Source organism: Xenopus tropicalis, chromosome 6 (genome assembly GCF_000004195.4).
Source record: "Xenopus tropicalis strain Nigerian chromosome 6, UCB_Xtro_10.0, whole genome shotgun sequence".
Taxonomy (NCBI): Eukaryota; Metazoa; Chordata; class Amphibia; order Anura; family Pipidae; genus Xenopus; species Xenopus tropicalis.
This window is the reverse complement of record NC_030682.2, coordinates 92453281-92467928: the sequence shown is the minus strand read 5'-3', so window position 1 is coordinate 92467928 and position 14648 is coordinate 92453281. Positions and strand designations below refer to the sequence as shown.

General features: G+C 37.8%; 1 protein-coding gene across 2 annotated transcripts in view; it reads right to left on the bottom strand.

The window, feature by feature from the left end:
• Nucleotides 1–14648, bottom strand: part of jarid2 (jumonji and AT-rich interaction domain containing 2) — a 131129-nt gene that overhangs the window by 28481 nt on the left and 88000 nt on the right. For both annotated transcript variants that reach the window (XM_002932688.5, XM_012965406.3), the window contains 2 exons: nucleotides 9799–9975; nucleotides 217–446 (listed from right to left, as the gene is read on the bottom strand). In XM_002932688.5, coding sequence (XP_002932734.2) covers nucleotides 217–446; nucleotides 9799–9975 — 407 coding nt within the window. The remainder of the gene's footprint in view (nucleotides 1–216; nucleotides 447–9798; nucleotides 9976–14648) is intronic.

The following is a 14648-nucleotide window of genomic DNA, read 5'->3' as shown; positions in this document are numbered from 1 at the left end:
TCCTTCTATTTTAACAACATGCCAAGAGTCTTCCCATTTTTTAAGAGTGGTTTAAGCCTCATTACCTTGGTGTTATTTGGTATTTCTTTTTGTTCTTTAAATTTTCCAAGTTTTTAAAAAAAAAACAAAAAAAACAAAAAAAACAAAAAAAAAACACACACAATATGACTATAGTTTCTTAGTACATTATAGATGCTATATACCAGCTGCTCTCACCTGTTTCCTTAAGTCCTGAGCCGATCTAAGATGACTGTGATGGTTATTAGCAGTGAGCCCTTTGGCAGAGGTGCCCATGTTGGAAGCAGGTTGGTGGTTAGCAGCAGCAGACTCTCTCCGGCTCTCAGCTCTCTGTTCACTGTTCCGTTCCTTCCCTGGTGTGGCCTCTTTGCTTTTGTGTCTCTGGGGAGTCTCTTTCTCCTTTGATGATTTGCAAGACCCATTAAAAACTGCATGAGAAGAAAAGACAATTTGTTTTACTCATCATGTCTGACATTTATTATCAGCCAAATCAAAACATAATCCATTGCAGATCTTTCAGCTCTGCTAGCTCATTCCCAATACAATAAAACTGACATAATTACTGCCAGACCAATGGACTATTCCCCTTTTACATGAAGGCTAATAATTGGTATTGTGCTCCAGCACCACTAACAACTAAGGTTTAAGTCTTTAAAGGAGAAGGAAAGCTACTGAGGCATTTTATTGCCAATATTAGTAACAAAAGTGCAAGCTAGAACTCTATTTATTTTGTAGAATATTTTACCATACCTGAGTAAACAGCCATAGAAGCTCTTTCTGTTTGTTTAAGATGGCAGTTGACATTTTAGCTTAGCCTTACATCACTTCTCTGCCTGCCTGCATGCTGCTGCCTGGAACAGTTCTCAGCTCAGATTACAACAGGGATGGGAGGGGGAGGAGGAGAAGGGAGGGGGAAAGAGGAGCAAACTGTGCAGGTATGTGCCGTGCCCTGAAGAATTTTGTTGAGAAAAGGACCCAGAAGATTATGTGCACAGAACAGAAGAAAAGAAATGCGGTGTTTCTTTTCACAGAAGACTCAGAGCAGCAGTTCTGTGTTTATGGCTGTATTTTCATAAACTTTTCTTTTTACCTTTCCTTCTCCTTTAAGTCATTTTCATAGAAAACAAAGTTAGTCTAATAACAGAAGTAAAGGTAAAGGCTGATTTGCTAAATATCAAGAGAAAAAAACAATTTGCCCAAAAATCAAAAGCATACTGTATTTGTAATGAACAAAACAAAGAGATTTGTGGCTTGGTAAATATTAGCAATATTCCAGAAATAAAAGACAGCAGTGAACATTCCATCCAGCATATACAGTATAAATTAGGCCATTAATGGAGATATAGAGCAATATCAAGTGACCATGACATGTACATAAAAATAGAGCATATGAACAATAACATCCTAAAAACTCTAACCAGCACAATGATGCCATTAGAGAACATTCAGCAGATATCAGGTTAATTGGAAACCAAAGGTTGTTAAACTAGGCTTAGAGAAGCACCATAATTTTGTCTGTTAGGGAAGCCTTAGACAGCTGTACGGGAAGTCTCTGGCTTGTTTCACACCTTGTTACACTGACAGAACATTAATATAGTAACCTCTTGATTTAGATGTGTTTGTGTTGAATGTTATTTTAGACAAATGTTGAAATTTAAATGACAAGATGCTCTTGTTTAAAAAGGTTTCTATATCACTAAACCAGTATACAATGTACATCACTCTGACTAGGTTTAAACCATTTAGGGAAAATGTAACTAACTTAAAGGGAAACCAAAGCCTCAAAACCACTTTCCCCAATATATCTAAAAACTGCACAGGGCTGCAGTTTTTTAATGCACTGCAGCTCTCTGTAGTCACACTGAATCTGTGCTGCCCATCCACTGAAATTAGATCTGTTTGCATTGGAGCATACTAATGTGCAGCAGTAACCTGCCCACTATTCTGTGCATGTGCGTAAAGGGGCAGTTCACCTTTTAGTATATTATACACTGGTCTATTCTTAGCAATTTATTATTATATATATACACATATCTTACTTTCAACATTTAATATGTTGTCTTTGTACTATTTGCAGTTAAATATAGGGATTTGCAAATCATCCCATTCTCTTCTTATTTAAGTTTTACAGTGTACCAACTTCTGTGAAAATGAGTTTGTACAATATTCAATTTAATCTACAGCTCTCTATATTATAGGACTGTGCAAGGAATTCTCTCTCCCCTTGCCCTCACTGCTGTTGTCTATATATTGCTCTGCTCTCTCTGCTGATCCATTTCTCATGGGCTCACTATCTCTCCCTCCAGCCTGTACCATTGCTACCAGTTCTTTTTTGGTCCTGCCTGGCCATCCCAGCTCTGCCCCCTCCCGCCTGTCAATTCAGCTTCTGATCGTCCAGCCATTCGCACTGCTGCATCCTGCCCTTCCTGCCCCCTAAGAAGAGAAACTTTGAAAAAGTGATGAGATGTGGAAAAGTGGCAGGTATTACATAGTATATGTGTGTGTGCCTTAAATTTCCAAACCACACATTTATGTCAGTAGGTTCCTCTTATAAAGATATAATTTACAGTTTGGCCAATAGGAAAATTACCAAACTGTAAATATATAATGAATTATGTATGCACTACTGAAAAATATAAGGATATAATAAGTCACTGAGAAGTGACTTTGCAAAGCTGAAGGCCAAAGTGCTTTTACACAGGTCATGGAACCCTGAGGTAACCTCTAATATATTTTGGAAGATGGGTTACATTATTTATAATACAGGAGTTTCAGTGAATCATGTGACAGAAATTAAATGGCACATATTTAACGTTTTAAACTGATGACAGCACTCTATTAAGAAACAATTTTACACTGTATTCATGGCTCATATCATATACACATATAATAACAAACCTGCAGCCCAGATTATCTTGGCACTGTTATAATGAAATAGTTTTTAGATTTGTTCTTTCGGTACATTGCCTGCTAGACTATTCTGCATGATGTCTAAGCAGCAACACAGGCACACATCCAACTGTGAACATGCCCTCCTTGCAAACTAAAGATAAGGTTTCAGATCACCTTTCTAGTAGGAGGTTATGTACTAAATGGCTCAAAGTCTGTTACAACAAACAGGAGATTTTCTTTGAAACAGCAGATCAGAAAATGATACCTGCTGATTGGCTGCTATTGGTTCAGGGCCATTGTAATACAGGAAAAAGCAGACACCACAGATGGCACAGCTCTAATCATAACTGAAGGATACAGCAGGATGACAGCACTTGTACTTTTTTGTGATATTTAACATGGACATCAGTAGCAGCTGCCGTAAAAAAAATCATACAAGTGACATTACCGTTAAGATGTATAATAAAGGTAACAGTAACCTGCACCTTAAACCTGTAAATATCACTTGTAGGTCAGCTCACAATAGAACTGTAATAGCATAATGTCACAGAACAACCTGTGAGGCTTACAAATACTATGAGGAGCTACATTGTCAGCTTTAAAGGGGTAACAAGAAAAGGCCGACTAGTAAGAGCCAGTGAAGGATTTTCAGGGCAGCAGGATAAAAAGAAATTGGGAAATACATGAAATAAGGCTGATATGATCTAGAGCAAATAGAAACAGTATCAAGAGAACAGATAATAAATTGTGTGGAGATGATGAGATTAAGAACATGAGGGTTGAGAATAAAAAAAAATGTAGCTAGCTCTTGAAGGAATGAAGTATGGTAGGTTCTTTGAAGATGATGTTAACTCGGTGAGATGATAAAGCAAGTAGTTAGGCAGTCACAGAAGAGCAATGAAGGGTGAGAGAATGTAATTAAAACTTGCAAATAGGCTTTGTGGATTAAAGGAGTTGATTGCATGGTTGGTAGAAGTTTTAAAGAAGAAGAAGTAGAGCTGTAACAGGCAAATTTGAAAAAGAAATGGCAAACCCCTGGCAGAAACATAAATCTTTCATTTTTGTCACTACAAAAAAAAAAAAAAGAAAAACTAAAATAATTTAATTCCAACGGAAAAATGTACACTTTTTCATGTTAATTATTTTGCTGATACTATGCATATATCGGTGTGAATTTTGGAAAAGGAAGGGGGGGCGCATAATAAAAAGGAAGAGAGGCTATTACTCAAAATAATGAGTGGTTTCATGCAATTTTTGTGCCTTGGCTTTTCCAGAGAACGACTGGTATGAAAAATACTACAAGATATAATGGCAGGCATTGCACCTGCAAAGGAAAAGAGTTTATATTCCTGTGGTTAAGGCACACACAGGTTATTTTTGTCTTAAAGCAAGACAAAACATTGTTTAAGGTTAAAGACTGTGTTTAACATAACACCATTTCACAGTGCCAGGTCTTGATGTTTTATATTTGCATTTTTGCTCTGGGAAGTCGCCAAGAATCTTCCATGACCAATGGTTGGTGCTGTCAGCCATCTTAAAATGATTAAATGCCCCACTTGCTTGCTGTCCTCTCTCATACAGTTGCAGTTTGAGCCTATTTATGTGCAGTTCTAGTACAGTTCTGATACCTGGCACAGAATTCTGCACCTGCCTGCTGCATTTGCAATTAAACTGGAAATCTGAGAAGAAATACTGTATTGTGGAAAGAAAACATTGCAAGATGTGCTAATGTTTTCCTGTCTTAAACTGGCCATACATGTAAAGATCTACTCATTTGTTGAGGTTGCCAAACGAGCATATCTTTTATCAATATGACCACTTTGAAGTTTGCAATATTGGGCTGATCACAATGCAGTATAAGTAGGGAAAGTAAGGGAAAGGACTGCACCAACAAGCCAATGGGTTCCTTATCCCAGTGAGATTTTAAAACCTGTAAGATCAACATCTGACCAATTTTCGGCCAGATATTGGTCGGGGAAGCCCCTTGGAGGGCCAAATACACAGTCTGTCGACAGCTGTTATTGGCCCATGAATTGCCACTTTTACTCATGTCTCCTCTGTGCCAAGGTGTGGATAATTAGCATGACATACATCTTCAGGTTTGCAGAAAGCCTCCTCACAAATTGCAAAAGCAGAACATAAACCTTGTATGCCAACTTCCATTTTAACATGTGTAGGGACCTGTAGGGTTAATACGTCCCTATGGCTTTAACCCCTACCATTTCCTATATCTTCCTGTTACTGGGCAGAGGCCCATGTATCTAGCTTATATTACCATGTTGTGCCTTACCACTCCCATTGCACTCAAATATAGTGTTGGGTAAAGGGGTGGGTCTTTCTCTTTGGCCGCATGTGTTGACCCAGGTGGTAGTTCCACTGAGCCTATGATACACAGGGCCCCAATAAAGCCATCTACTCTAGAGGCTACATCTAGCTCTGGTGAAGTCGGGAGAACAGGGACCCCGTGAATGAAGAGTAGTAAGAGTTAGGATAACATTTGTAAAAGCACTTTCTAGGAAAGTGAGATAGTGAGTTTAGTTAAAAAGAGCAGTTTCTGGCTCCAGCCAGGAGAGATTAGCTGGAAGTACTCTTCCCTACAGGCACTGTTGCCTTAGAGTAGGACTACAGTTAAGACGCAGTTATCAGGTCAGCTTCTATCCCTGATCCATATATGGCTGTGAGGGATCCTTGGCTGCTAAGGGACACCCTGAGGACACAGATACTTGTCCAGCCTACTCTCCACAGGGAGGCCATGCTGGTTGGTGGCCTTTACCTTCCCCACCCTCGGCTGAGGTGAGGTAAACCGGTGGACACCATATTTTTCGATCTTCTGTGAAATTATCCAGTAACTCCTCTGTGTGAGTATCTGCTATAACCCTGTGCATCAATTGTCTTGGACAATAAACAAGTTGAGTTCTGTTTTACCACAAGAACCCTCTGGTGCCCATTCTTTTGTTTACTTTGCACACAGCCTACAAGTGTATGTATTCTTTATTTTGCATTTGCTCCTTTCCAATAGAAATAATTACTAGTGACACTACATTTTTTTTAATGTTTCCATAACGGTATTATTGACTGTTTGCAGATTTAGCCTTGCCCAAGAAAATCATTACATTGATGTTTCTGGATTCACTATTGGCAACTAAAGCTTACCTCTGGTTTAATAGTTTCCTGCTAGCTGCAGATGCACATACAGTGGAATAAATTACCTGGCATTCTAAAGTGGCTTTCATGTAACTCAACTGATATGATTTACCAGAAGAATTTACCTGGTAGTAAGTAAAATGGCATTATAAACGGGGAAGTTATAAAGGGAGAGCACTGTAAATGCTATTAGAGGACATTTGTATTTCAAGGGGCTAACCAAGGGCAGATGCTATGTTAGAAAACCCATTTCCTACTAAAAACCTTTGTAGTACTTCTACACTGCTGTTTATTGGATCTTGCTTCTCTGTTTAATGCAAATGGCACAAAGACCTTACAAGAAACACTATTATAGTTATCAGCTGGACAGTATTTAAAATAGCACAAGCTTTAGCATTTACATTTGGAGCGCTGGATAGGTCACCCAGCATGTTGCACATGAGGGTCATATCAATAAAGTAAATTATAGTCAGGTTTAAACCTGTGTCTCCTGACTATAATTTACTTTATTGTGCGGCATTGTAAAGGCTTATTGGAACGTCACATGTAGGGTATTATTGTGTATTATCTGTATCACTGGCAGCGTCTCATTATCAATCATGTCATTTAATGATCACTGATTTTGGAAACAGTTTTGATAAAATTAATTTGTAATTTTTCTCTTCTCCATTTAACAAATTAAATCTGTGTCTGTATATTAGTAACAAGTCCAAATACTGTATTTTTAAATAATGCATATTCCTTGAGCAGTTACATGTTTTTAAGTTGCTAAATCTCAATGTCCGTTTAGCTATTACATCTGGACTTCACTTGCTAAATCATATAAGAGAGTAACTGCATTTTCTAGTGCAACTATAATTTATTATTTGAAAAACAGTAAGCATGGCAGGCATGCTTTAAGTGATGACTATGTTGTGTGCACATTTTTTTTTAAATTATTTGCCTTCCTTCTTCCACTATAAAAAATACTTTAGGATTGGTCATTATCCCTTTGAGAATGAAGCAGAACAGGCATTTTAAATAGCTAAGGGAGCTGATTAAATGTGACAAATGACAATAAAACAGGGCTATATTTGGATTATGGGAAAAAAACTCCAAGGAAGGTCATTCTGTGTGTCAATGACTCAGATGTTCATACACTGTACAAAGGCATTTGGATGGAGTTCTCTACGTGGTCAAACAACTCACACACCACATTCAATGAACCACAAATGAAAAATTATCAACTCCCTTCCCTGCATTAAATTCCCACAATGTGCCTGCCAAATGTTTCTGATTGCCTGCCATGCCTTATAACTGCAACACACTTTCTCGTCTGATGCATTTTGCAGCACATGGACATGGACATTTTCTTATGCTTATTGCCACACAGGATCTTTAGGATCTTTCCAATGACAAGAACACAATGCTTGACAAAGCCATCAGCAATGTCAATATGTTAATAATGTTGAGGAAAACAAAATGCAAAACAACACCAAATTAACAGCTAAATAGAAGGGGGGTTGTAAAATGTTTCCATAAAAACCTCTTTTACTTCAAATCTTTTCTGGGTCAAACAAATTCAGGAACACAAAAAGTTCTGTAGCCTCTGCTTGAGTGGACATTTTGTTTAGGGCATTCCTACTGTTTTGACATTTGTCTTATGATTCATTATCCTGTTCCTGTTTGCCACTTCCTGGCTATCCAAGCAGTATATCACAAAAAGTTTTACAAACCTTTTTTAAAAAATTAAAACTTAAACTGTACCCTTTACATTTCTTGGCCCCTATGCGGCCAACAGGCCTGGTACACTTATTTCTAAGCTCCTTCTTTTTTGTGTAGTAGCCACATAAACAAGTCTTAACGGAGAAGGAAAGTCATTTTGGCATTTTACTGGCAATAGATTTGCCACATTAGTGCCACCTAGAACAATATATTTATTCTGCAGAAAGCATTACCATACCTGAGTAAACAGCTTTAAAAGCTTTCTCCGTTTGCTTACGATTGCAGCTGCCATTTTAAGTAGCTCCCTTCCTGCAGTCTAGCCTTTACAGCTCAGATGACACATTCGTAAGGGAGGGGGGAGGGAGTTCTTAGCATTCTAGTGGGAGGGGGAGCTGGAGAGGGGAGAGAGAAGAGAACTGCGCAGACTCTGGCCACAGGAATTAAGGATGTTTCTGAGAGAGGAAGTCAGACACTGGAACATTATGTTTACAAAAAAAAGAGACAAGAAATCCTGTGTTTCTTTTGATAGTGGACTCAGAGCAGTTTTTCTCTAAGTGCTTATGGCTTTATTTACATAGATCTTTCTGAAAAAGCTTAGTTAGCTTTTAGCTTTTCTTCTCCTTTAACCAAGCACCAATCAATATCTTAGTTGGGATCAATTACAAGTTCCTGTTTTATTACTATAGAGAAAAAGGAAATCAGTTTTAAAATTCTGAATTATTTGATTAAAATGGAGTCTATGGGAGACGGGCTTTCCATAATTCGGAGCTTTTTGGATAACGGGTTTCTGGATAAGGGATCCCACACACACACACACATATATATATATATATATATATATATATACAGTATAATATTTAAAATTTAATATTTGAATGTAAATGTATTTAAAAGAAAAAATGCCAATCAACAAGCATTTTGTTTATGTCCTAAATACTGTTATGGTTGCCCAATCATTTAAACTACAAGTTCCTCTGTCTTACATTCAAGCCAGCTTTCCCATATGACTCTGAGGGTCACAACTGTTGAGGTTGAAAACACTAAATTATTATAAACAGTAAAGCTTTTCTGAAATACAGAAGCACTGTTTTAAATGGGGAAATGAAAGTCTGTGAACTTATATCTGAAAACTCGAAACTACACATTTAGACCGTTTTTAAAAAGCTAAAGAGGGAAATACCACACACCCACTTTGTTACACACATATAATGCATATCATGTCATATTTGAACTCAGCCATTCCAATATATGTATTAAAAGTTCAACCATTTTGTACCTCAAAGATAGGTACCATTTAAATGACAAACACATCACTCCCACAAAACAACAATTATAACCGTTCTCTTATCAGGGCAATAGAATTATGCTTTTGATAAATTAATGTATAAAGACTGTGTAAATGCAGTACCAAGGCAGAATGAAGCCTTTTTATTCCATCTGCAAACTAAAGCACAGACCATGATGTTGCCCACCAATTTTTTTTTATCACCTAAAGAACAGGATAGTCTTCAGGGGTCAAATTGCCAACCTCAAGTTAGTATTAATAGCACTTTAGTTTGCCCAAAAGATGCAGATTGTTCGCATTATATCACTAATTAAGTAGAATGTGGTTCACAAACATGCAGTTGACCCTGTAAGCACTCTACTACATGACATTAAACACAATCACAGAATCAAACTTCATTCTTAAATTCCAGCCTGTGTGGTTGAAATGGGAATGGATAAAAATTAAATTCCAGAGACTCTTAGCATTATCTCACATTGTCACATGATAGGGGCCCTTGAAACAAAGATCTGCAAAAAACTGTATTTCACCATGAATACAGCGCTTAGTTCCTGTTACAAATATATTTGTATCACATTTGTTCACATTCTGAACCACAGGCTGATTGCAGAAAAGGAGACCCTTGGGTCAGTTTCTGGGCTTCCATGAACAAATGCTTTTACATCTTAGCAATATATTAATATCTCTTTAAAAAGCAGAGTCAGCAACTCCTGCATTGGTGATTTGATATATGCAGTATAAAAACGAAGACTTACCGTGTCCATTGGTTACATGCTTTTGAGTTTTTGTTTTTCGAGGTGTTGAATGGCATGATGATGAAGTGTTAGTGTTGGTTGTCTTTGTGTCCTCCAACTCTGCATCATCATCTTCAATATCCTCTTCATCTTGAGAGGTTCCAAAATACACCATGTTTCTGGGCAAAGCAGGAGAACCTACATATGGCAGAAGACAAAAAATTATTACTACTGCATGCCTGCAATAGAATGCAAAAGTGACACATCATTGTAATGACTTGGATCTAACAAATATATGACTGTTGTAGACCACAAGAGGTTCCATACATAAATCTCTATGGATTATATACCTATTCATAATCATGAATGCAAAATTATTCCTGGAGAAACATGGAAATGTTTTCTTTGCCACCTAATGTTTAAAAAAAAAAAAAAAACAGGTGAGACTCTAAGTAATAATACTGTATTTTATTACATTATATAAATGTCTTTTTCTGCCCCATATAAACAATGCCCAAACAGTACAAATACATAGCATGAATTATACTATACTATACATAGAAAAAAAGGGAGATAGTTACATAGTTACATAGTTACATAGTTACATAGGGTTGAAAAAAGACCAGTGTCCATCAAGTTCAACCCATCCAAGTAAACCCAGCACACTTAACCCACACCTACCAATCTATACACTCACATACATACACTATATATACAACCACTAGTACTAACTGTAGATATTAGTATCACAATAGCCTTGGATATTCTGATTGATCAAGAACTCATCCAGGCCCCTCTTAAAGGCATTAACAGAATCTGCCATTACCACATCACTAGGAAGGGCATTCCATAACCTCACTGCCCTCACCGTGAAAAACCACCTACGCTGCTTCAAATGGAAGCTCCTTTCCTCTAATCTAAAGGGGTGACCTCTGGTGCGCTGATTGTTTTTATGGGAAAAAAGAACATCCCCCAACTGCCTATAATCCCCTCTAATGTACTTGTACAGAGTAATCATGTCCCCTCGCAAGCGCCTCTTTTCCAGAGAGAACAACCCCAACCTCGACAGTCTCACCTCATAGTTTAAATCTTCCATCCCCTTAACCAGTTTAGTTGCACGTCTCTGCGCTCTCTCCAGCTCATTAATATTCCTCTTAAGGACTGGAGCCCAAAACTGCACTGCATACTCAAGGTGAGGCCTTACCAGGGACCTATAAAGGGGCAAAATTATGTTCTCATCCCTTGAGTCAATGCCCTTTTTTATACAAGACAGCACTTTATTTGCTTTAGTAGCCACAGAAAATACCTGAAAACGGGAATAAAAGAAAAATGGGCTACAGACAGCCCAACAATTTTAGATCCTATACAGCCTTAGATAACTCAAGAAGGACTTGCTTTAAATATTTTACCAGCTTTTATTTATTTATTTTGCTGACTAGCTCACAAGTGAGACAACAGAATTCTAATAACTGCTGAACAATGAGGACACTCATCAGTTAATAAAGAGAACAAATGCATCCAATATCCCTGGAGACCCTCTCATCTCCCTTCTCTGTGCCAGGAATTGCTCACACAGGCACTCAGAATACCCTAGATGCATGCAAGTCTGCCTGTGAATGGCTTTTTGTACTCAATCAATATTTCATTCATGTAAGGCAGGGATTGGTTTTCCTCTGATTGCCGCACGTCCCACCGTGAGTCCAGGGTTGAGGCTGTACCACAGCCAATCATCAAGTTTAATTTGGCACTCACCTACTGCGTTAATATCTGGCAGAAACACAATCAAGTGCATGTAGGAAGTATATAAAACAGGGACAGTTTATCACTGAGACTTATTTTATAAGGATGATTCAACAAAAAGTATTACTATGCCACAGTTCCCACAATACTCATACTAAAAAGAACCCACTACTATTTACTACTTATTATTTTATCATGCATGTTTTGCAATGGAAGTTGTCCTAGGTAAACTGTAACAATCTTTATATATATCTTTATTTATAGATAAAGATTCTTACAAACACAAAAATTTGAGGTCTCCGGACAGTTTGTCATTGTCTGACATAGTGATTACCACCATCTAGATTTTCATTTGTTTCTCTCTTGGTAATACGAGGAGTAACAAGTTAGTCAGGTAATGCAGAATGCTCACTCTGAAGATGAACCAAGGCGAACAGCACCCAGGGCATCCAGTGGACAACAGCCACCATTAATTAGATTAGTGCATGAAAAGTGTCTGATGAAAAAAAGTCTGATTGCTAACAGGTGCTAAATTTAGCTAGTGTTAGTAAATGAGCCTCAGCAGTCGTCAGACACATCACAGTACTATAGCTTACATATCAAAATGGTCAAACTGCAGACATTCAGTGGATCAGGATGCCGAGTAAAGCTTTGGCCATGACTGATAACAGAGTAATAACTGGGGACCCACACAGTGATCATACAGCTCAGCTGCAAAAAAACATGCCCTGCCCTTTGCTTAAATATCTCCCCGCCTCCCCCAGCACCTTTTCAGAACAACCAAGGAGGATGGACTAAGGACAAAATAAAAAAAAAAAATCTTAAAATGCACTGAGATCTACTAGTTTCTTTAAATAGGCATAACTCTTTTCACATGGATAGTTAATTTGGGCTCATGCTGAATACAATGCAATTCTGATGTTAGAAATTAATCTTTATTATTTCCAAAAACAAACATTTTCCAAAAATACAGGAACAGTGATAAAGTGGTGCCAAAAGGGGGAATATATGTTTACACTACAATCTGGAAACATCGGAAAGAGAAAGAGCATTCATAACAGCTACCTGCCACAGTTTTTACAAATATTGTTCATTACAGACTAATTTTAGGATATTTTACAAATGTAACAAAGTGATTAAGCCATGGACTTTGGTGTTGGATACACTGCACACACCAAAAAAGGTCTGGGCTCTGCCAAAGCAGTGTTTTATATTTGCTCTCTAGAGTATGCTGGCACTCTCCTTACTTAGTGTTTACTTTATTTAAAAAAACATATGTTTCTTCTGGCCATAATTCAAACTTTGGCCATTACAGAAACCCTTTAATCTAACAGAACTCACTCATTTAGAATGTATATTTTGCAAAAAAAAAACTTGATTGCTCTATTTTTGTTCAATAATTTGATGGATGTGAGTATAGAAGCAGCTGCAAACATAGCAAATGCTCTCATGACACTATACTTTTTGATTAACTTGCCTATTGTGTGCAACACACACATTTCAAGGCAGCACACGGTTTGTTGGTCCTTCAGCATGACCAGAAAGGACCACAAAGAGACAGCAGAAGTTGACGGCTTCATGTGTGGCAGTTAAGACCATTAAACTGGAGTGCCTGAGAAGGAATGTAGCTCTCCAATGGTTATGACATATCCATCTCTGAGATATGCAAGGCAATAATGTCACTATAATTCATTCGCAGCTACACTGCCTATGGCACACCACACCATAGTGCCACTGAGTGAGTTGGTATACAATGTAATGTAGACAGAGAGAGAGTGAAAGAGAAGCTGTTCGAGAGTAAGTATGCTCAGAGCCAACATCAGAAATGTTGGGGGCCCATATAAGTTAATATTTGGATTCCATATGGACTAACTAAGCAGGCGCTATGTAAACACCATTGGGACCCAGATATTCCCTGGCCTGCCTGGGTGGGCCCCTAAGCAGAGTCCCTTCCCAATGGAGGCCCTGTTCTTTGATAATATCTAATGCATAATATATGAGTAAACAATTCAAAAGAGAGAAGCAACCCTAAGTTAACAATAATTCCTTGATAAATCCTTGATACCTTTGGGCTGATGTACCTACAACTATAATGTTACCTAGGTGATAAGGGCTGGTTTTCCCATAAAGCAAATAAATAGAAGTTGACTTTTTATTGCAAAAACTCATGCTACCCATGATGCTGATGACTATATTTCATAAAAGACCACATTGTTTTCTACTTGTATGTCCTGTTGGATTCAAAGACAAGCTCCAATATAACAGACTCAGGTTCTTTGATACAAGGACTCACACCTTGATTTGGAGGTGTTTTCAGCCAATCACCCCTGTTCCGCAGTTTATGTAGCGAACTCCCACTCTATCAAGCGTCATGAGGAGAAACAGATGTTTAAAATAGACATTTAGGGCTATTTAAATATATAGGAGGGTGCCTTCACAGCACAGGGAGTATGTCTACTATTGTGTTCTATTTACCTTTTTTAGCCTTAGAAACTAGATAAAAGTAATACAGCGCAATATGAGCATTTAGAATGAAATTAAGGCTGAGCTGAGTAATACTTTCATAGAAACTTGGTGTATTACACAAAAGTTAATATAAAAGATACACATGGGCATGTATTTATCATTAGCATAAGCCAGGGATCCATAACCTTTTATACCCGTGAGCCACATTCAAATGGAAAAAGTGTTGGGGAGCAAATTAAGCATGGAAAAAGTTCCTGGGGGTGCAAATAAGAGCTATAATTGGCTATTTTGTAGCCCCTATGCGGACTGGCAGCCTATGGTTGCGGATCACTGGCATAAGCCATATGCAATAAAAAAAAGACCCTTTAAAGAGCAATGCATTTTTGTAGGGCTACTTTCCCTTGCCAAGTGCAAGCCATTCTTGTTGTATATGCTGTATTTCCTGATGTTTAATATGAATTGTACTATTGTTTCTTCTGTAGGTTGTATTATTATTTCTGTAATATCGGTCTGCTTGATGTAAATCAAAACAATGGAAAACTTCCAGAAGCTAAGAATGCATGTAAGAATAGCTATACCTCTGTGTTTTTCCACTTCATTGAGCCATCAATCACTGCTTTGTAAGTTATTAAACACAATCTCGTCATAAGGACAATGTGATCCTG